Here is a 23,255-nt window from a genome sequence, read left to right on the forward strand (position 1 = left end):
CTGTTTGTGACTCAAAATGACACCGTGTCTTGGGTCTCAGTTTCATCACCCATGAAGTGAAAGGTCAGCCTACAAGTCTAAAGACCCTTCTGTGCCCCAACCATCCAACCTGGAGATACCAGGAACAAACAGCTCTGCAGGCCTTCATGCCTTTTCACCGAATATGTTTTCCACCTTTAAACATTACATCATCTCCTAAAGAAATATGTGACTATTGTCACTTTTTGCAAATAATTGGAGAGGAGGTGCCCAAGAAAGATGACACCGAAGTTGGCAGCACTCTCAGGCTTTGGGAAATCAGGCGCGTCACCGACCTGTACGATTTCTCCTCTCTGTCCTTGCTCTCCTGAAAATACTGACCCGAGTCCCCACTGCGGAGAAATCTCCTAAGAGACGGCTGTCGGCGTCGCCTCTGCGCCCAGGAGGCGTGGAGCAAAGGGCGCGGGAGCTGAGAGCGCTGCGGCCACGCTCCCGGCGCAGAGCCGAGAGGGAGGGGCCGGAGGGGGCCGGGCAGCACCAGAGGCGGCGCGCCGGGCTCGCGGCGGCTCAGTCTGCTCTGGAGCCCAACCCTGGCCGGCGAGAGCGGTGGTGAGCGCAAGCTGGAGCAGGAGCCCGAGCCTCAGAGCCGGGCGGCGAAGGGCCGGAGAAGGCTGTGGACCGAAGCGCGCGTCGCGCTCAGACCCCCGCCGTGTGCGCGTCCTCCTGGCGGATTCCGGTAAGTGCGGGCGGCCGAGCCTCTGCCAGCAGCCAGGCTTGGTGGCTGCTTTGGTCGTTGTCCCCGGATCCTGGGTGCGCGCATCCCGCTGCTGCGCCGCAGGCTCACAGGTGGCTCCGTGGTGGACATGGGTGTCTCAGGCCCCGCAAGGAGTTAGACAACTCTCTCCGTTCCCAGGTGCAGTTTCCGAGCCCCTGCTTCTCCCAACACAATCGCCCTTGCTTCCGGCGTGGGGTGCAGGGCTCGCAGAGGGGCGCTCCCCATGGCCACCCACCCACCCACAAAGGATTCGGGGAGAAGCGGGCCATGCCCCTCCGCTAGTTGCATCCCAGCTCCTGGCTCGCTAATGGGGCGTATGTCCTGTAGTTTTATTTTCCTATTAACCCACCAGGGAAAGTTTGGGACCATAAGAGGCAAAGTTGGGGCGTGGCTGGGGGTACACTTCGCCGGCGGAGGCCGCTGCCATGGAGCGGAGCGGTGGGTCTGCAGGTCGAGCCCGGCTCGGGCTGGAGCTGATAAGTGCACCCCGGGAGTTGAGTCCGTCTCTGCCGGTTGCCCCGGCTCAGCAGTGTGACAATCCCCGGAGAGCTGTGAGTCGCTTAATCGTTCGTGCTAAGTGTGGACAAATGCCGTCCAGTCGGGAATCTCTGTGACTGGTCCGGTTTATCTCGGGAATAAGCAGCATCTCAGCCTGCTTTGACTTGTACTCCTGCTCTGCAAACCTGACCTCCAGCTAATCTCAGTGTTTAACTGGCATGTGTTTCATTAGCTCCTTTTACACCTGAGATGATCTCAGCGAATGTCTGTAAAATGAAATCGTTGATATAGAAGAAAAGAACAAAAACAGTGTTTTAAAAGAAAGTTGAAAAGAGGGACCTTCAGATTGTCAACTGTGGTGTCTGGATAGTTTACCCATTTCCTCTGTGAGATAGAGAATGAAAACTGCTTGGATATCTAACCTTCTAGAAAAGTCAATGTTGAGGCTGTTTGGGACAGATTTTGTGGGCAGAGGTATTGTGAAATAAGTCAGACAGAGAAAGACAAATACCATATGATCTCACTCATATGTGGAATCTAAAGAACTGAATAAACAAACTTGCATATTGTTTATGAAGTACACACTTGGTCTCCTCAAATAGCCTACTTGTTAGGAGTTGTTTGATTTACTAAATTGTCTATTTTAAATGACTAAAGGTTGTTTTTAAAAATGAGCTTCAGATGCAAACAATGTCTAGATGTTTAGGGAAGAGAATTTGTTCATGTCACTACAACATTCTTTTGTAAACTTAAATTTTTCAAGGGCTACTTTTCTGCATAAGGTATAGAAGAAGCTTTTCGTGGAAAATAAGATCCTGAGCTCTTTATGTGTTCAGAAAAAGAGTGCTGCCTCCTCCAGCACTCAACCCTTTCCGAATGATAGATGAAATCAGAAAAGTGTGCCTGCATATAGAATTACATAATTGGACTAAAAGAAAACACAGTGGATAATTGTTGGTTGTCAAGTACGTAGATAGTTCTAAAAGCAGTGGTACCTTTTTAGCATTGGGAGGTTATTTGTTACATGATTTAAGGTGGGATAAACTGATAGGTATACTTACACACATCTACAGCTAATATCGGATTTATCAAAATGTTTGAGTTTGATCGTACATTATCATAAGTGCCTACGAAGTGCCACATCCTACTCTTAGTGCTTCATGTGTTTTAACCCACCCTCAAAGCATCTTTGGTGCTAGGTACTGTAATTGTCCTAATTTTTGAAAAAGGGAAAGTGAGGCACAGAAGAGTTAAGTAAGTTACCCAGTTCCATATGGCTACACGATAGAACTGTATCATAGCTACAAAGTTCTTTTTGTAAAAAAGACATATGATTTTATGATTTACTTATCTTTGTTTTTTTGGTTTTTTTTTAAAGCATCAATGTCAAAAATATTTCCTGTGGAGCATAAGAACCCCTGATTGTGGAAGTGCCTCACAAACACCATTAACTATAAAGTGAGGCCAAGTATGCAAGAACCATCTGGTTGAGTTCACAATTTGAAGACCGCCATATCCACCAGAAGACCCAGGATGCATCTGCACCAAAGCACCACCATCACTTTCTTTGAGAAATGGTGTTCAGATAAGTCACCATCTGGCTGCAAGAGACATTCTAATGTCAGGAAAAAATTAAAGTTAATTCGAATCTTAGGCCTTTTCATGGGCCTGGTAGCCATTAGCACTGTCCCATTTTTAATCAGTGCCTTTTCTGAGACAGAGACCCAGAGCACAGGAAAGGCCAGTGGTGCAAGTGGCCCTAAAGTAGCACATGGTTACCCTCAGAGGACTCTCTTAGATTTAAATGACAAGATTTGGGATTACAGTCCACAGCCACCTCTTTCACAGGAAGACAAAGCTGAGAACAGTACAGATCATCCCCAAGGAGACTACCCAAGAGACATCTTTTCCCTCGAGGAGCGAAGAAAAGGTGCCATCATTCTGCATGTCCTTGGAATGATCTACATGTTCATAGCCTTAGCCATTGTCTGTGACGAGTTCTTTGTTCCTTCTTTGACTGTCATCACTGAAAAACTGGGCATCTCTGATGATGTGGCTGGAGCCACCTTTATGGCAGCGGGGGGCTCGGCCCCAGAACTTTTCACATCTCTCATAGGGGTATTTATTGCTCACAGCAATGTTGGCATCGGCACAATTGTGGGCTCAGCAGTGTTCAATATCCTTTTTGTTATTGGCATGTGTGCTCTGTTTTCTAGAGAAATCTTGAACTTGACATGGTGGCCGCTCTTCCGGGATGTGTCCTTCTACATTGTTGACTTGATCATGCTGATCATCTTTTTCCTGGATAATGTCATCATGTGGTGGGAAAGCTTGCTTCTCTTATCAGCTTATTTTGCCTATGTGATTTTCATGAAATTCAACGTCCAAGTAGAAAAATGGGTGAAGCAAATGATCCACCGCAATAAGGTCGTCAAGGTGACAGCACCAGAGGCCCAAGCAAAGGTTGGTGGTGACGATTGTTTATTTAATGTTCTTCTTGACCGTAGTTCTGAATTATGATGTTTTTGAGATCTGCCATTTATTTAATGTGGTTGTATTTGGGGCAGTAGTGGGTAGTCGGTTGCTTCCTGTGGTGCTCATATAGCCTGGCTAACATGACAGTGGGGAAAAAAAATGTGGGGATAATCTTGTGAATGTCTACTAAGTTCTCAAGCTACTTGCCTCTGAGTAAAACATTTGAAAATATAGGTTACATAAGTATCCCAGAGCAGACTCAGCAAACAAAATAATCTGTCTCTTACTTTCTGAAAGTAGGCATAATGATTTTGTGTGCAATTTAATTTTCATGGGAAAGTGTTTGTGTGCCTAGCAAGTTGCAGGGCTTTTCCTTTTTAAATGGGCATGTAACAATTACCATGACCCGTTTCTTTAAAAATACTTACGGAGAAAAGTTTGTTTATGTCATCAGAGCTACACCTTTAAGTCAGCAGCCTTGGACCCAGCAGGACCGGTCAGTGGAGTGGGTCATGGCCATTCTCCTTGGTCCACATCATAAAGTTTTCTGTCAGTTGGCCAGGAACTGATCACAATCCATTAAAGAGTCATTGGCAAGCACTGCCTCTGTAGCTTGATGGCGCATTTTGCACGCTGTGATAGACATGACCCAAAATATCTTTGCTGTAGAATTTCAGGGAATTTTAATGACAATAGTGGCCTCCTACTACTTCAATGGTGAGAAAATTGGTAAAGAGCTTAAAAGAAATTGATCTTCAAAAATGTAAATTTTAAAAAAAATAATGGATAAGCAACATCAATAACATTTTAGCTTAAGTATAGCAATGCAGTTCTGATTTATCAACACTGGCATGGTACCTCTGAATGTGATTTTAAACAGAAAACCAAAATACATATGCAGACTTTGTACTAGCATCTGGGAAGATTCTCATGTATGCAAAAAACAGATGTTGAGTGGAGGGCGAGACATTTTGTCTAAAATGAAAAGAAAAAATTATGTTAATTTCGTATAATTCCTTTATAGTCAAATTTGATGGCCAACCATCATTTTTGTAACAGTCATGAAATGGAAGCAAAGTGCAGGTAAAAACCCACCAGTAATACTTCTATTTATTACATGCAAAAGAGTACTGTTTTGCATCGTATTTTTTCTAACATGTCACTCAATGTATGTTTGGGTGTTAGAACCTGTAGTACAAAAAACAATCACTTACATGCAAATAGGTATTCAGATGTCATAATTGAGTATATATCCTAGAGGGCATAAAACAGTAATCACTGAAGCTGTCTTCGTGCTCTGATTTTGGAACCAAAAAGATGAGCCCCCAAGCTCTCGCCTCAAGGCTGACAGTTACTTTGAGTGGTTTGCGTTAATAGTCTATGTATTTATTTCAATTAGACTACTGAACCATTGCCAAGGGAAAGGCATGTTTTTTAGAAGCAAGGAAATGATTTGGTATCTTAGTAAATATCCTGGATTCGTGAAGGGTAAAAAGTCTTTTTGAGAACTCAACACTTTTTGTTTTGTTGCCCCACAGTGGAACTTTGTTAACTTAGACACAGGCTCAGCTAAGGTTATGTTGGCAACATTTATAAAAAAGAAATTTGCAAAGCAACCCAATGATGTATTTAAGACTGCAGGGGGATTTTGTATTCTGACTGGGGGACAGGGAGCTGGTTTCATGCATCGGGGAATAAATGTAATTTACAGGCAGTATTTAATCAATCGTAAGTCATTCGTTAAAGTAGCTCTAGCAGGATTTTTACCTACTATATTAGGTGACTGTCATGTCGTTTTTATGGTACTTTAAAAGTCAGCAGTTAGGCTGACATTCCTTAATACTTATTATTCAAATCCATACGTTTGTGCTATATTTAATATTGTGCATATTTTGATTTGGAAATTCTGGATTTATGTAATTAAAATAATGAAGATTATATTCATGACTACTTCTCCTGTTTCTGATTTTCCCACAAAATCTGTTCATTGTATTATTTTCCTTTTAGCACCAAATAGCTTTAATTTATCCCTTTTAATTATTATTATTAATTTCGTATTCAATAACTAGGTTGAACTATAAATATCATGGGGGCAGAATTTTTTGATATCTATGTCTTGTTTGGTATTCCTCACAAATACCAGAACACAGTTATATATTTTCAGGTGGAATGGTGCATAATGATACGTGATTTCCTTCAGGAAATTTTACCTTGTCAGTTGTGCTTTTGAAATATTGCTGAGAAATTTTTTGTCAGCAATTAATCTTTATCATTTGCCTAATTTCAGAATCTTATGGCGGTTTTGCTCCCCAAGCACTGAATATAAGGTGTCCCAAAGCGGGATGGGTCCTTGTGTGTGGCCATCTAATTCTCTGATCTGCAAAGCTGATTTCTCACTGTGTACCCCACCTTTCCTACAGAAGTCAGTGCTTCTGACATCATCGGAATACTCAGGGGAAAAAACCCTCAGCCAAACAGCAGCCCTCAGTGGAGTCTTCATAGAGAGGAAAGTGCTATACATGAATTTAGGAAGCAAAACACTAAGCATGGTTTCATGCAAAGCCACCTTATTGTCCTATTTGCATAATTATGGTGCATGGGAGTTTGGGACAGTGGAAAGAAAATATTTAGATATTCTTCTGTATGTAATCAAATGTTCTTCCTAAAAAAATCAGCTCTGCTGGACTCTAGGCCATGAAATATCTTTGAAACTAACCAGTACTCGCTTCATAGACAGGTTGAAAATCTTAATTTGGTTCCATTATTGACGATGTATATCATGGGGCAACTGTGTAGCCTGGAAAAATGTGAACTGGCATTTTTTTCCCATAAAGTCATAGTTTTTCATCTCATTTAATTGCTCCATCCTGTGTGCATTTTTTAATGTTATTCTTATTTCTTTTAGTGATAATATTATCCTTTTTTAAAAAGTTGTGTGGTGTTATGACATGGTAAAGGTACCCTGTCATGACTCAGTGAAAAAAAGAGTTTTAACTCCATATGTATAATAAGCCCTGTGACTTCAGAGAAGTTACATAAACTCTCTGAGATTATTTCCTAATAAAATCATAATACCTACTTCATAAAGTATGGAAAATTATTAAATGAACAAATGAATGTCAAGTAGTGAACATAGTCCTTGGCAAATGTGGCTGTTCCAAAATAGCTCTCTTCCATTCTTTTTTTTTTCTAACTTATTTTTTTAGTTCCATGTGTACAAAACAGCATAGTGATGAGACATTTATACACTAAATAGTAACCCCAATAAGTCTATTACCCATCTGACACTGTGTATAGTTATTACAATATTATTGACTGTATTCTCTATTCTATACTTTATATCCTCGTGACTATTTTTTTAAATTATAGTTGACATTCAATATTATTTTGTATTAGTTTCCGGTGTATAGCATAGTGGTTAGGCACTTATATATAGTAGTTCTCTTCATTTTATCTTCTGTTATTAAATGAAAAGAGAGTCAGAATAAATTATATCAAATTTGAGAATTTCAAAACATTTCTTAAAGATTGGAATTCACCGCATTAATCATTGAGTAAAGCAGGCCATTGTCTCCCTTAGAGGTAAATAATGTTTGTCATATTATAATATTTCTAAACCCTAGATCCCATACAGTGAATATATGCAGGCCGGATATTATCATAAACTCCAAATGCCTTTGTTGTCCTGAAATTTTATTGTGTACAATTTTGCTTGAAATAAGTAGGCCACTAACTAGGGTTTAGCAAGATCTATGCTAAGAAGAGATATTTGTTATAAGGGTATTTTTATTTAGAAATGAATAGGATTCTTATCTAAAAATTTCTTCATGGCTGGTTAGGAATAAATCTGAATGCTGCAGGACGTAAAGCTGTGGAGTTTCAGGCATCGGCTCATTTTGCTGTGCGCCTGGCCGGTTGCTGAGGTCTGTTGATCTGTTATGGTGTTAGGCTGTCATTGGCCTAGAAAGCAGCTGTCCATGGTATTTAACTTCTTAGACTTGGCACTGTAATCTGACAGCAAGTCAGCCCAGTTCTAATTGCAGGGAATGGTCTAAATAAAGATGCTTAAGGCTGGAGAGTTCAAGAGCAGGCTACTTTGTCATTTAGGTGTGCCTTGCTTTATTCAGTTTGTGTGTTCCTGAAAGTTGTTTGTAAACAGAATTTTTGCAATTCAAATTGTTATAATGTTCGTGAGAAAAATCAGAATTGGAATAATATTATAAATATGCCTCATACAGTGAAGTATTTCTTAAAGGTGCTAACCCATAAATAATTTTATAAACACAAATGTATAGTCGCTAGATTGCCTGGGCACAGAATATGTTATAAAACTCAACTTTTGTTTCCCCTCCAAACCTAGTAAATAAACTAGTAAAATAACTGTACAAACCTCAAGGAAGATAAGGTAAGATCATCCCTTATAATAAATAAGAGGATAGTATTACTTAATAGACTTGGAAACTCTCTGTCCTTCCCAAAAGAAAACTTAGGCATTAAAATTCTTAGCAGACTAGATGCCTGTGAATGTAGTGTGTTTATTTATCTAGGAATACAGCATAGCACTTTTCCTTGTTTTGTTTCCCTCTGCTTATATAAAAAGCAAGCCCTTCAGTTACTGCATGTGATTCAGAGAGTGAGTGGAAGTGTTCGGAGAGACCCAGAAAGCCCAGTGGATTTTAATGCACAGAGTTCAGATTCCCTTGGTTGTTCCCTTGCTACTCTGGTTTCTCCAACAAGAGATGACCTGAATTTTGTGAACCTTCCTGGAAATGTTGAGAGGAGGAGTTACTCCCGCATACCTTCCTGCCTTCGTCCTCTTCTCCCTCTCTCCTTTGACCTCTTACCCCCCTTCCCCTCCCTTTTCCCCTTTTCTTTCCTTTTTTTTTCAAATGGCAGAGCCACATATTTTATATTTTAACTTTGACAAGAAATGAGATTGTTATCTGAAGCTGCTTTCTGGCTACTGTGGAGGCAAGTACATCTACAGTGTGAATTTGACTGGTTTAGATTTTTTATTCTTTTACTTTGAACCTTCTTTTATGAAGTGAATCTCCAGTAAAGAGAATATACCAGCATTTTGCTTAATTCAGTTTGACAATCATTATGTTTTAACGGGAAACTTTAGTTTATTTACATTGATTGTGATTACTGTTGCATTTGGATTCTTTTCTATCATGCTATTTTATACTTTCTACTTGCTTCAGTCTTCTTGTTTCTTTTCATAATTTTTTTCTGGCCTCTTCTTTGGATTGATATTTCACTAAACCTGTTTTGCCATTAATAGTTTGGAATTTATATACCCTATGTCTATTCTTTTGGTGTTTACCCTAAAAATTTAATGTGTATATTTAATTCAAATAGTATAAAGTTAATATCTTTACACTCCTGCTAAACAATCTAAGACCTTAGAACATTTTAATTCAATCGCCTCTCCCCCCGTTGTATAAGATTTGAAGTCCATGCAAGAATATGGAGAAAAGGGAACCCTCATGTACTGTTGGTGGGACTGAAAAATAGTGCAGCCATTATGGAAAATAGTTTGGAGGTTCCTTAAAAAATTAAAAATAGATCTACCATACAACGCAGCAGTTCCACTGCTGGGTATTTATCCGAAGAAATCCAAAACACTAATTCGAAAAGATATACGTACCCCTATGTTCACTGCAGCACTATTCACAATATCCAAGATATACAACCAACCAAAATGCCCATGAGTAGCTGATTGGATAAAGAAATTGTGGTACATATATACAATGTAGTATTACTCTGCCATAAAAAGTGAAATCTTACATTTGTGACAACATGGATGGACATAGATGGTATTATATTATGCTAAGTGAAATAAGTCAGACAGAGAAAAACAAATATTATACGAGGTCGGACAATTACATTCGCCAACTCATCCTAGAAAAAGTGCTACACACCTCACTGCTGAATATCACTATGGTCACCTTTGAAGTACTCCCCTTGGGAAGCTATGCACCAATGCTAGCGCCTAGTCCACCCTTCAAAGCAATTTTGGAACTCTTTTTCTGGAATGGCCATCAGAACTGTCATCGTATTACCCTTGATGTCCTGAATGTCATCAAAATGTCTTCCTTTCAATATTTCCTTTATCTTCAGGTAAAGAAAGAAGTTATTAGGGGCCAGATGAGGTGAATAGAGAGGGTGTTCCAATACAGTTATTTGTTTACTGGCAAAAAACTCCCTCACAGACAGTGCCGTGTGAGCTGGTGCATTGTCGTGATGTAAGAGCCATGAATTGTTGGTGAAAAGTTCAGATTGTCTAACTTTTTCACGCAGACTTTTTGGCACTTTCAGATAGTAAACTTGGTTAACTGTTTATCCATTTGGTACAAATTCATAATGAATAATCCCTCTGATAATCAAAAAAGGTTAGCAACATCATTGCAACAAGTTCGTGAACTTAATTGTCAGACCTCATATGATCTTATTTATATGTGGAATCTAAAGAACAAAATAAATGAACAAACAAAACAGCAACAGACCGATAGATACAGAGAACAAACTGATGGTTAGCAGATGGGAGGGGGGCTGGGTGAAAAAGATGAAGGGATTAAGAAGTACAAATTTGTAGTTACAAAATAGTCAAGGGGATGGATGTAAAGTACAGAATACAGTCAATAATATTGTAACAACTATGCATAATACCAGGTGGGTAATAGACTAGTCAGCGGGAATCACTTGATAAATTGTATAAATATCTAACCATTACTCTACACACCTGAAACTGATATAAAATAGCATTTGAATTCTGGAAGATACAACTATAATAGAAAAAATTTAAAAAAGGATTTGAAGTCCATGATTTAAGATCTATCTTGATATTTTATAACAGCTTTATTGAGGTATAATCATCACTTCTTTAACCCTACAAATTAGACATTGTCATTATGCCATCAGTATTTTTAGATTTATCCACAATTAAATTTTTTTTTTTTTTTTTAATTGGGGAACAGTGTGTTTCTCCAGGGCCCATCAGCTCCAAGTCGTTGTCCTTCAGTCTAGCCGAGGGTGAAGCTCAGCTCCAAATCCAGTCGCCGTTTTTTTCAATCTTAGTTGTGGGCGGCGCAGCCCACCATCCCATGCGGGAATTGAACTGGCAACCTTGTTGTTAAGAGCTCGCGCTCTAATCAACTGAGCCATCCACATTTTTATCCACATGTGAGATTTATCCACATTTTTAACCAATTTTCCCCTCCTCATTCCTTTTCTCATATCAACTTTTTTTTTTATGGTTTTTTCCCTCTACCAACTTACATTCTTTATAAGTTCCTTTAGAAGAATCCGTTAATAGTAAATGCTCCTGGTTTTCATTTGGTTAGAGATGTATTTCATTTTTGTTCTTGAAAGATAGTTTTGGTGGGTAGAAAATTATTTTTTCATCCCATTTTGAAAATAATATTTCATGGTCTCTGACTTCCCATTTTTGCTGTTGAAAAAACTGCTGTTATTGTAAATATTGCTTCTTGGTAAGAAATGTCTTTTTAACTGTTTTAAGTTGTTTTTTTACTTTGTTTTTGGTGTTCAGCATTTTCCTTATGCTACGTCAGATGTGGTTTTCTCATTTATTTATTCCCTATTTGTGATTCATTAGACTTCCTGAATTTGAGGGTTAGTGCCTTCCACCAATTTTCCCTCTACCTCACTCTTCCTATAATCTCCTAGAATTCTGATTAAATATATGTGGTATCATCTCAACCTATCCTCCATGTGTTTTAACTACTCATCTTTTTTTTTTAATCTGTGTTATTCTTTGTGGTCATTTCTGTATATCTGCCTTCTAGCTTCTAATTTTCTGTTCAATTTTGTCAAATCTGTTCTAAAACTCACTGTTTAGTTTCTAATTTTAATTATCACATTTTTCATTTTTGGAAGTATTTTTTGTAGCTCTTTTTCACATCTTTCTGGTTGATTTTCATTTCTTCTTTTTCTTTCATCATTTAATATCTTCTTTTATTTCTCTAAACATGTTACATATATTTATTTATATTTCATAGTTGGTATTTCTAATGTCAGTATCCTTGCAGGTCTAGTTCTGTTTTTTTATTGATTCTAATTGTATAAGATTGCTTCCTTTCTTACAGTGATTCTTGTTTTAAAACTTTGAACTCATATTCCTTGGAACTTTACCTTTGGAAAGTCATTGAGGTCTGGGTTTTAAGTATATTTCTCCATAGAGGACTATATTTTTCTTTTGTCAAGTGCCTGGGAGCACAACAAACTTGGAACTATTCTAAGCTAAATATATGACTTTTTTCTACCCAGGTAGTGTGATTCAGATTCTAAACACCACATAAGGGAGTCTGTACTTAGAAATTTTTTTTTTATATTAGTTTCAGGTTTACAAAACACCGTAATGATTAGACATTTACACCCCTCACAAAGTGATAACCCCCCTCCCAATCTACTACCCCTCTGACATCATATATAGCTGTTACAATACCATTGACTCTATTCCTTATGCTGTACTTTACATCATATATATGTATATGTATGTATATATGTATATATGTATATATATATAAAATAGTTGACATTCAGTATTGTTCTCCATCAACTTCAGGTGCACAGCACGGTGGTCAGGCATCTACACAATCTATGCAGTGATCCCCCTGGGATCTGTATATTCTCAGAATGTTAAATCAACCTGACCATCATAGTAAAGCTCCCCATCAACAAAAATCCTACCAACAGCAAATTTTGAGTCAAATCAAATCTGAGGCAATTCTGACAGAAAGATATATGGGGCGACTTTAAATTTGCTTTTTAAATAATATTTTTACCAGATACTAAAAGTAATATACTCATTGTACATCAAAAACATAAAACACATCAAAACATAAAACAGAACATTTAAATTAGCCTGTAATCTCTCCATTGTGACATCCAAAAATAACTGCTCATTTTTGCATGTATTCTTCCAGACTTCTCTCTCTCTTTCTCTCTCTCTCTCTCTCTCCCCCCCCTCACGCATGCACACACATACATACATACATAGATACATACATACATATATATTTAAATAAATTGAAATGATGTTGGATATATACAACTTTAAACTTGTATTGAGTATATACCATTTAATTTTTTTTAACTTGGCTTACTATGAGTATTTCCTCATGTCATTAAATGTTCTTCTAAAATGTTATTCACTGTTTAGCATTATCATAGAATAGAAAGTCATTTTCATATTATAAATTTACTGCAATATATCACTACTATAAAAATGCTACAACAAATAGCCTTACACATGAATTTTTCATTTTGGAGAAGCAGAAATTCTGGATTAGAGATTATGAGTTTTTAAAGTTTCTGCTGCCTTGTAATACACCTAGTACTGTTGACTATTGTAATTTTTAATATATTTAATTGTATAGGTGAAACAGCATTTCATTGTTTTAATTTGCATTTCTTTGATTAGTTAGGAAGTTGAATATTGAGAAATATATTTTTTTGAGAATTAAATTTTTCTTTTATAGATTGCCAGTTTCCTATGTTTCCTTTCTGTCATTTAAAAAGTTTGCTGTGACACCTCAAAGGTCCCTAACAAATATATGCTGAGAATCAGTAACTTTAGCTCTCATCCCTCTCCACATTTCCACAGCAAAATAAAGCCAGGAGGTTTTTGCAGTTTTTGTTTTAAAGGATGAATTATTCTGAAGGATTATTCAGAATCCTTGTGGCCGGGATTTGGGAAATGAGGTTTCAGGGATTGGGATGTGCCCCCTACCATGTGATCTTGGAGGGCCATGTATCTACTAAGACCCCTATTTCCTCATCTTGAAAATGGGAGATTTGACGTATGAGGTCAGACAATTAAGTTCGCGAACTTGTCGCAACGATATTACTAACCTTTTTTGCTATCAGAGGGATTATTCATTAGAATTTGTGTCAACTGGACAAACAGTTAACCAAGTTTATTATTTGGAAGTGCTGAAAAGTCTGCGTGAAAAAGACAACCTGAACTTTTCGCCAGCAATTCATGGTTCTTGCATCACGACTATGCACCAGCTCACACGGCACTGTCTTTGAAGGGATTTTTAGCCAGTAAACAAATAACTGTATTGGAACACCCTCCCTACTCTCTTGAGCTGGCCCCCAGTGACTTCTTTCTTTACCCAAATATAAAGGAAATATTGAAAGGAAGACATTTTGATGACATTCAGAACATCAAGGGTAATAGGATGACAGCTCTGATGGCCATTCCAGAAAAAGAGTTCCAAAATTACTTTGAAGGATGGACTAGGTGCTGGTGTCGGTGCATAGCTTCCTAAGGGGAGTACTTCAAAGGTGACCGTAATGCTATTCAGTAATGAGATATGTAGCACTTTTTCTAGGATGAGTTCGCGAACTTAATTGTCAGACCTCATAGATGGCCTGAAAGATTGCTTTCAGCTTGTCATTTCTGTCCCGAGAAGCTCTCATATTTACTATGCAGAGTACTCTAACCATATCAAAGAAAAAACCTAATACATTAACCTAAAACAGAAAACCAGATTCTAATCATACTCATATCACCAAACACTTTTCCTAAACTGGCTTCCATGTAGTGTTTTCACGCAAATGATTTATTGACTTAGCCAAGCAGTAATTCCTGCTTACGCATACTGTGGGAGGTAGCTCTTCCAGACAGACAGAACAACTTGCATGAAAGAAATTCATTTAAAGTTCACAGCAGGACATTAGGCCGCCTCGGCATTTGTGGCTTTTGGCAGTGAAAACCCCACTTGGCAGCTGTGTTTACATCCCTGGACTGCCGGTCTTTCCAGAGTCAAGAGAAGAGAGTGACCTGAACTGGGCTTAATGTACTTAATGTACTTAATACCAGGCCTTTCTTACATTAACATTCTGAAATACCAGGGGTGCCCAAAAAATGTATACACGTGACTTGTATTCACCTTTTGTTATTGTTATATATTGAGTATTACAATTTTAATACAGTTTTTTCCTTTCTTACAACGTGTGTACATTTTTTTGGCTCCCTCGGTAGATCTCATCTCCACCTGCAGGTCAGGAATCTGAGTGTCAGAAAACAAACGATTGCCTAAGGTCCAAAATCTGGGCTACGAAACTCCACTTGAACGTGATTCTGTCTGAGTCCTAAATACACGCTAGTTCTCTTGGGGCTTCTCACTGGGCTATTGGGAGTAAAGACAAAGCAAACCTCCAAATTAGATTAAAATTCCATCGTAGTCTCTGATAAGTCAGTGACTTTCAAATATTTTTTACTGTGACCCTCACTAGGAAATACATTTTACATCCCAAACCAGTATAGTATATACTCACACACATACACACATACTTAGGTACATGTTTACATATATGTATATGCAAAAATAAAATCTAAATATGAGGCACTTTTATATGTCTTATATTTTCTTTCTTTTTTAAAATATTAATTTCAGGTGTACAAAACAGCATAGTGATTAGACATTTACACACCTCACAAAGTGACAACCCCAACAAGTCTATACCTATCCGACACTGTACATAGCTATTGCAATACCATTGATTATATTCCCTATCCTGTACTATACATCCCGTGATATTTATATTTTTAAATTATAGTTGACAGTCAATATTATTTTGTATTAGTTTCAAGTGTACAGTGTAGTGGTTAGATAAATTTATATAATTTATAAAGTGATCCCCCATAAGTCTAGTAGTCATCTAACACTATACATAGTTTTTACAATATTATTGACTATATTCCCAATACTGTATTTCACATCCCAAGACTATTTTGTAACTACTAATTTGTACTTCCTAATCCCTTCACATTTCTCACCCATCTCCCCAAAATCCCTCCCATCTAGCAACCATCAGTTTGTTCTCTGTGTCTATGAGTCTTTTTCTGTTTAGTTTGTTCATTTATTTTGTTCTTTAGATACCACATATAAGTGAGATCATCTGGTATGTGTCTTTCTCAGTCTGACTTATCTAGGCCCATCTATGTAGTCACAAATGGCAACATTTCATTCTTTTTTATGGCAGAGTAATACTCCATTGTATAAATGTACCACAATTTCTTTATCCAATCATCTATTGATGGGCATTTGGGTTGTTTCCATATCTTGGCTATCGTGACGAGTGCTGCAGTGAATAAAGGGGTGCATATATCTTTTTGAATTAGTGTTTTTGAGTTCTCTGGATAAATACCCAGGAGTGGAATTGCTGGGACATAGGGTAGTTCTATTTTTAATTTTTTGAGGAAACTCCAAACTGTTTTCCATAGTGGCTGCACCAATCTGCCTTCCCACCAACAGTGCAAGAGGGTTCCCTTTTCTCCACATCCTCACCAACACTTGTTGTTTGTTGATTTATTGATGACGGCCATTCTGACAGGAATGAGGTGGTATCTCATTGTGGTTTTTATTTGCATTTCTCTGATGCTTAGTGATGTTGAGCATCTTTTCATATGTCTGTTGGCTATCTGTGTATCATCTTTGGAGAAATGTCTATTCAGGTCCTCTGCCAATTTGTAATTAGATTGGGCTTTTTTTTTGGTGTTGAGTTATATGAGTATTTTTGTAAGTTTTGGATATTAACCCTTTATCAGATGTATCATTGGCAAATATCTTCTCCCATTCAGTAGGACATCTTTTCGTTTTGTTGATGGTTTTCTTTGCTGTGCAAAAACTTTTTAGTTTGATATACTCCCAACTGTTTATTTTTTCTTTTGTGTTCCTTTCCTGAGGAAATATATCGTTGAAAATATCATTAAGGGTAATGTCTGAGAGTGTGCTGCCTATATTTTATTCTGGTTTTATGGTTTGGGGTCTTACATTTAAGTCTTTAACCCATTTTGAGTTTATTCTTGTATGTGATGCAAGAAGATGGCCCAGTTTCATTTTTTTTTGCATGTATCTGTCCAGTTTTCCCAGAACCACTTATTGAAAAGACTGTCTTTACTCCAGTGTATATTCTTAGTTCCTTTGTCATAGCTTGAATGACTAGATTTATTTCTGGGCCCTCTATTCTGTTCTGTTGACCTATGTGTCTGTTTTTAATGCCAATACCATGCTGTTTTGATTACTATAGCCTTATAGTATAATTTGATATCATGTAGGATGATACCTCCAGTTTTGTTCTTCTTTCTCAAAATTTCCATGGCTATTTAGGATCTCTTATGGTTCCATATAACCTTTAGGGTTATTTGTTCTAGTTCTGTGAAAAATGCCATTGGAATTTTGATAGGGATTGCACTGAATCTATAGATTGCTTTCGTAGTATAGACATTTTAAGTAATTAATTCTTCCTATCCATGAGCATGGTATGCATTTCTGTTTACTTGGATCGTCTTTAATTTCTCTCTTCAATGTCCTATAATTTTCTGAGTACAGGTCTTTTACTTCCTTGGTTAAATTTATTCCTAGGTATATTATTTTTTTGATGCAGTTGTAAATGGGATTGTTTTCTTAATTTCTTTCTGATAGTCTGTTATTGGTGTATAAAAATGTAACTAATTTCTGAATATTAATTTTGTATCCTGACACTTTACTAAATTAATTAATCAGTTCTCATAGTTTTATGGTGGAATCTTTGAGCTTCTCTGTATATATTGTCATGTCATCTGCAAATAATGAGTTTTACTCATCCTTTCCAATTTGGATGCCCTTTATTTCTTTTTCTTGTCTGACTGCTGTGATTATGACTTCCAGAACTAGATTGAATAAAAGTGGTGAAAGTGGACATCCTTGTCTTGTTCGTGATCTTAAGGGGAATGCTTTGAGCTTTTCCCTGTTAAGTATGATGTTAGCTGTGAGTTTATCATATATGGCCTTTATTATGTTGAGATATGTTGCCACTATTCCCAGTTTGCTGAGAGTTTTTTTTATCATAAATGGATGCTGGATTTTGTCAAATACTTTTTCTATATCTATTGATATGATCATATGATTTTTATTTTTCATTTTGTTTATGTAGTGTATCACTGAATTGATTTGTGGATACTGAATCAACCTTGCATATAAGGAATAAATTCCACTTGACTGTGGTATATGATCTTTCTAATGTATTGTTGAATTCAGTTTGCTAATATCTTGTTGAGGATTTTTGCTTCTCTGTTCATCAGGGATATGGCCTATAGTTTTATTTTTTTACATTGTCTTTGTCTGGTTTTGGCATCAATGTTATGGTAGCCTCATAAAATGAGACTGGGAGACTCCCCACCATTTGAATTTTTTTGAATAGTTTCAGAAGAATAGGTGTTAATTCTTTTTGCAATATTTAGTAGAACTCACCTGTGATGCCTTCTGGTTCAGAACTTTTGTTTGTTGGAAGCTTGTTGATCACTGATTTGATTTCATTTGTTGTAATTGGTCAGTTCAGATTTTCTGTTTCTTGATTCAGCCTTTGAAGATTGTATGCTTCTAGGAATTTATCCGTTTCTTCCAGATTGTCCAATTTGTTGGTGTATAATTGCTCATAGTATTTTCTTAATTTTTTTGTTTTTGTTTTTCTGTGGTGTCCATTGTCACTTCTCCTCTTTCATTTCTGATTTTATTTGTTTGGGTCGTCTCTCATTTTTTTCTTGATGAATCTGGTTAAAGGTTTATCAATTTTGTTTATCTTTTCAAAGAACCAGCTCTTAATTTCATTGATCTTTTATATATTTTTTTGCCTCTATTTCATTTATTTCCACTCTAATCTTTATTATTTCCTTCCTTCTACTTACTTTGAGCTTTGTTTGCTGTTCTTTTTTCAGTTCTCTGAGATGTAAAGTTAGACTGTTTATTTGACATTTTTCTTGTTTCTTGAGGTAGGCCTACATTGCTATGAATTTTTCTCCAAGGACTGCTTTTGTTGTGTCCTATAGATTTGGGGTCATTGTTTTTTCATTTTCATTTGTCTGTAGGTATCTTTTGATTTCTTCCTTGATCGCATTGTTGATCCATTCCTGATTTAGTAGCATGTTATTTAGCCTCCATGTGTTTGTGTGTTTTTCAGTTTTTATCTTGTAATTGATTTCTAATTTTTATACCATTGTGGTCTGAGACACTTGATACAATTTGTCTTCTTCAATTTATTGAGACTTGTTTTGTGGACTAACACAGTCTATCTTGGAAAATGTTCCATGTGCACTTGAAAAGAATGTATATTCTGCTGCTATGGGGTGAAATACTCTAAAAATATCTATTAAATCCATCTGGTCTAGTGTGTCATTTAAGGCCATTGTTTCCTTCTTGATTTTCTGACTGGGAGATCTATCCATGGGTGTCAGTGGGGTGTTAAAGTCTCCTACTATGATTGTGCTACTGTCAATATCTGCCTTTATGTCAGTCAATATTTGTTTTATATGTTTAGATGCTCCTATGTTGGGTGCATAGATGTCTAGTAGGGTTATGTCCTGTTGTTGGATTGATCTCTTTATCATTATGTAATCTCCTTCTTTGTCTCTTATTGTAACCTTCATTTTAAAGTCTATTTTGTCCAGTACAAGTATTGTTACTACAGCTTTTTCTTGATTTCATTTGGACAAAATCTCTTTTTCCATCCCTTTACTTTCAGTCTATGTGTGTCTTTCAGTCTGAGGTGGGTCTCTTATAGACAGCATATGCATGGGTCTTGTTTTCTTATTTATTCAGCTACCCTGTATCTTTTGATTGGAGCATATAATCCATTTACATTTAAAGTAATTGTTGATAGATATGTAGTTATTGCCATTTTATTATTCATATTTTTTAATCTTTTTTTTTTTTTTTCATCTTAAAGACGTTCCTCTAAGATTTCTTATAAAACTGGTTTGGTGGTGATGAACTTCTTTAGTATTTTCTTGTCTGGGAAGCTCTTTAACTGTCTTTCAATTGTAAATGATAGCTTTGCTGGATAGAATAAATTAGTTGTAGGTCATTTATTTTCATCACTTTGAATATTTCATGCCAATCTCTTTAATCCTGCAAAGTTTCTGTTGAGAAATCAGCTGATGGTCTTATGGAAGCTCTCTTGTGGGTAACTAACTGCTTTTTTCTTGCTGCTTTTAAGATTCTTTCTTTGTCTTTAACCTTTGCCATTTTAATTATAATGTGTCTTGGTGTGGGCCTGTTTGGAACTCTGCACTTCCTGGGCTTGTATGTCTATTTCCTTTGCCAGATTAGGGAAGTTTTCAGTCATTGTTTCTTCAAATAAGCTCTCACTGCATTGCTCCCTCTCTTCTCCTGGTACCCCTATTATGCAATTGTTGATACGCTTGATGCTGTCCCAGAAGTCCCTTAAACTATCTTCTTCTTTTTGTTTTTGCTGGTCTGATTGGGTGTGTTTTGCTACCTTGTCTTCTAAATTGCTGATTCGATCCTCGGCTTTATTTGGTTCCTTCTGCTGTTGATTCCTTCTATTGTATTCTTCATTTCAGTTATTGTATTTTTTATTTCTGACTGGTTCTTTTTTATTGTTTCTATGTCCTTCTTTGTTGAAGTTCTCACTAATTTCCTTAAGCATTCTTTTAACCAGTGTTTTAAAGTCTGTCTCTGGTAGGTTGGTTGCCTCCCTTTTATTTAGTTCTATATCTGGAGTTTTCTCCTGTTCTTTTATTTGGGACATTTTTCTTTATTTCTTCATTCTGGCTGCTTCTCTGTGTTTGCTTCTTTGTATTAAATAGATCTCCTATGTCTCTTAGTCTTTATGGATGGCCTTATGTAATATGTGTCCTGTATGGTCCAGTGGTGCGTTCTTCATGATTACCTGTGCGTGTGTTCCTGGAGTATCCTTGTGTGTGTTGTGTGTATTCTCTTGTTGTAGTTACGTGTTAATTGCTTTTGGCATGTGAGTGGATGGGACTCACTCCCAGGCTGACTGGCTGTGAGGATTGGCTACACCCATACCATATGAGCTGCTGTGTGGGTGCTGACCCCTTAGAGAGGGATTCACCCCAGTGGGCTTTTGTGCCTGTTGAGATCACCCTTTGGGTGTGCTGTTTGTGGGGCAAACTGGGTAGTGCTCTTGTATGGGCTGAAGTTGGCCTCTGGGTGTGTTGTTTCATATGTCTCTTGGCTCCCATGCAGACCAATTTCTGCCTTGCCTATGACCAGTCTGGGGCTTTTTAGTAGGACCTACAAAGCTATATGTGCTTGGTTGCTGCCTGTACTAGACTTGGAGGCATATTGGGGTGGCCTGTCTGTGAACCAAGGCTGGTTGTCACCGGTATTGGGCCTGGGGCAGCTTAACAAAAGGCCCAGGGATCCCCTACCTGTTGCCACCTACCGGCTGTCCATAAGGCAAAGCCGTTGAAAGAGCCACCTTAGGTTCACAGGCTGGGCTGGTTGACCCAGAGTTGAGAGTACCTCTGGCGATGTAGCACTTGTTGGGCAGGGCAGGGACCGGGGAATCAAGGGGTGTGGGCTTTGGTTTTCACAAAGTTAATGCAGATTCAGTTTTTGTACCAGCGTCACACCCATGACCACTTTGCAAAACAACCTGAGAACACTGCATCCAGCCATCCTGCTCGCCTCAGGCCCACCGATCCCCGAGAGCTACCCAAGAGAGGCTGCAGCACAAGTTGTAGCTAATTGCCCACCACCGAATGTCCTCCAGGCTGAGTCGGGTCATCCACTGCTGTAAAAGGCTTCCGTAGCTTGTGGGGCAGGGCCAGTCCCCCAGGAGCTGAAAATTCTCCTGGCGATGCAGTACTAGCTGGCAGGGCAGGAACCCAGGGTGTCACCAAGGTGGTGTGAACACAAGGATTTTACCAGACCAATGCAGTCTCCGATTGGCCCTTTGTGGGAGTGTTTAACATAGAAAAGATGGTGCCCTCCTGTAGGCTACACGTGAGGCAATTCCACACAGGACAATAGCGGCTGTCCTTCCAGCCCTCATCCAGGAGCCACACAACTCAGTCATCTTTCATATGTCTCTTGTGCCTCTCAGGTTTCTGCCCCTCCCCTGGAGCCCAGGCGAGTGTTTGCAAGTGAGTGAATCTATATACGAGTCCTTTAAGAGGATGTCTGGGTTTCCAAACGTCTTCCATCTCACTGGGACAGACAGAGTCCTTGCTGATTTTCACTGCCAGATATTGTGGGGACACATCTCCCCAGCCTAGGACATCTGAGCTGGGGAGCCTGGTGTGAGGCTGGGAACCCTTCTCCTTCAGGGGGACCTCTGCCACCGAAGTGCCCCTCCTGGTGTTCAAACACTACCTGTGGGTCTGGGGTCAGCCTGTTTTGTGTCTCTGCCCCTCCTACCAGTCTCTTCTTTGCATCCTTAGTTATAGGGGTTCTGCTCAGCTAGTCTTCAGATGACTCTTGAGGTTGATTGTTCTATAATTTAGTTGTAATTTTGTTTTGATTCTGGAAGGCAGCAGGCATAGCATTTACCTAATCTCATCTTGGACCTCTATCTTATAGGTGTTTTCTATTCTATTAAGAATACTAGTTTCAACTCTCCAAAATAATTTCATAATTCACCAATGGGTTGTGACCTGAGTTTTAAAAAATATCATGTTAAGAGACTTCTTTTTTCTCTTCTTCCTCTTAGCATGGCTGCCCTGCAACGCTGTGTTAGTTTATTTTACCAGAGCATCTGTGTTATCAAGGGGATGAACAGGGTCAGAAATCCAGACATCACTCTGCTAGACAGCCTGTAGAGTTGATGTGGGAGTGTGGCTGCCCAGAGGAAGGGAAGGGTGCCTTTTCTTCATTCAACAAAGGTGCCCTTTGGGCAGATGGTAGCCTGGCTTCTTATCCTCAACCTCTCCTTTTTATAATTAAGTATTTAAACTTTCAGAGCCGTAGATATACAGGGAACAGTAAGTGCATGTAAATCCATGGTCAGGACTATTTCAGCCACTTAGAGCTCGACCCACCCTGTGCCACTGCAGCTTCCTCCCCAAGCGCACACTTCTTCTATGTCCTGTTGGGTAACTCTGGCCCTCTGACCAATGAGATTTCTGCAGTTCTCAGATGCCAGCACCTGCCAGGCTGTGCCTGGCTCTCTAGCTCTGACATAGACTGATTGTAGGGTAAAGAAGCATGATGTGTCCCTGAGCCTTGACTCCTCTTTAGTTTCTGATGAGCTTGTCATCCAGTGGAAAAGAAATGTGGATGAAACAGGGAGATATGAAATCAAAGAGGAGCAGAGCTTTGACAAGAAGACCGAAGCTGCATTTCAATTAGGTTGGTGTTCTTTTTATGCTGGATCGGATTTGTAAAGCAAATGATGCAGACAAGGTCCTTGTGTTAGAAAAGCTGGTGGGTTTGGAAAGGGTCTGGGTACCGGGCCCTGTTAATGCCGTGTTTACAGCTTTAAAGGATGCACTCAGAATCATGCCTTGGCAGGAGCCAAGCCGGAGAGATGGAGTCTCTCATCCCACACACTGGCTATCTAACCCTGGACCAGACCCTTTGCCCCAACTCTCCCCTCTTTGAAAACAAAGGGGCTAGTTTATCTCCCAGGTCCCTGCCAGCTGTTATAACTCTGTGCTCCTCTGTTAATGGGAAAGAAACAAGTATATGTCTGTAATTATGGACTGGGCAATAGAAGAAGTGGTCGGGTAGTGAAGCCCTCAACTTTC

General features: G+C 38.6%; 1 protein-coding gene across 6 annotated transcripts in view; it reads left to right on the top strand.

The window, feature by feature from the left end:
* Positions 1-258: 258 nt before the first annotated feature.
* SLC24A2 (solute carrier family 24 member 2) overlaps positions 259-23,255 on the top strand; it is a 245,970-nt gene continuing 222,973 nt past the window's right edge. For 2 of the 6 annotated variants that reach the window (XM_019750362.2, XM_019750365.2), the window contains exons 1-2: positions 267-715; positions 2,631-3,715. In XM_019750362.2, coding sequence (XP_019605921.1) covers positions 2,786-3,715 — 930 coding nt within the window. In that variant the 5' untranslated portion in view covers positions 267-715; positions 2,631-2,785. Of the gene's footprint in view, positions 716-2,630; positions 3,716-23,255 lie in introns of all 6 variants that reach the window. The other 4 variants (XM_019750366.2, XM_019750363.2, XM_074330332.1 and 1 more) reach the window with 4 other exon arrangements.

The sequence above is a fragment of the Rhinolophus sinicus genome, linkage group LG04 (assembly GCF_036562045.2).
Source record: "Rhinolophus sinicus isolate RSC01 linkage group LG04, ASM3656204v1, whole genome shotgun sequence".
NCBI classification, from domain to species: domain Eukaryota; kingdom Metazoa; phylum Chordata; class Mammalia; order Chiroptera; family Rhinolophidae; genus Rhinolophus; species Rhinolophus sinicus.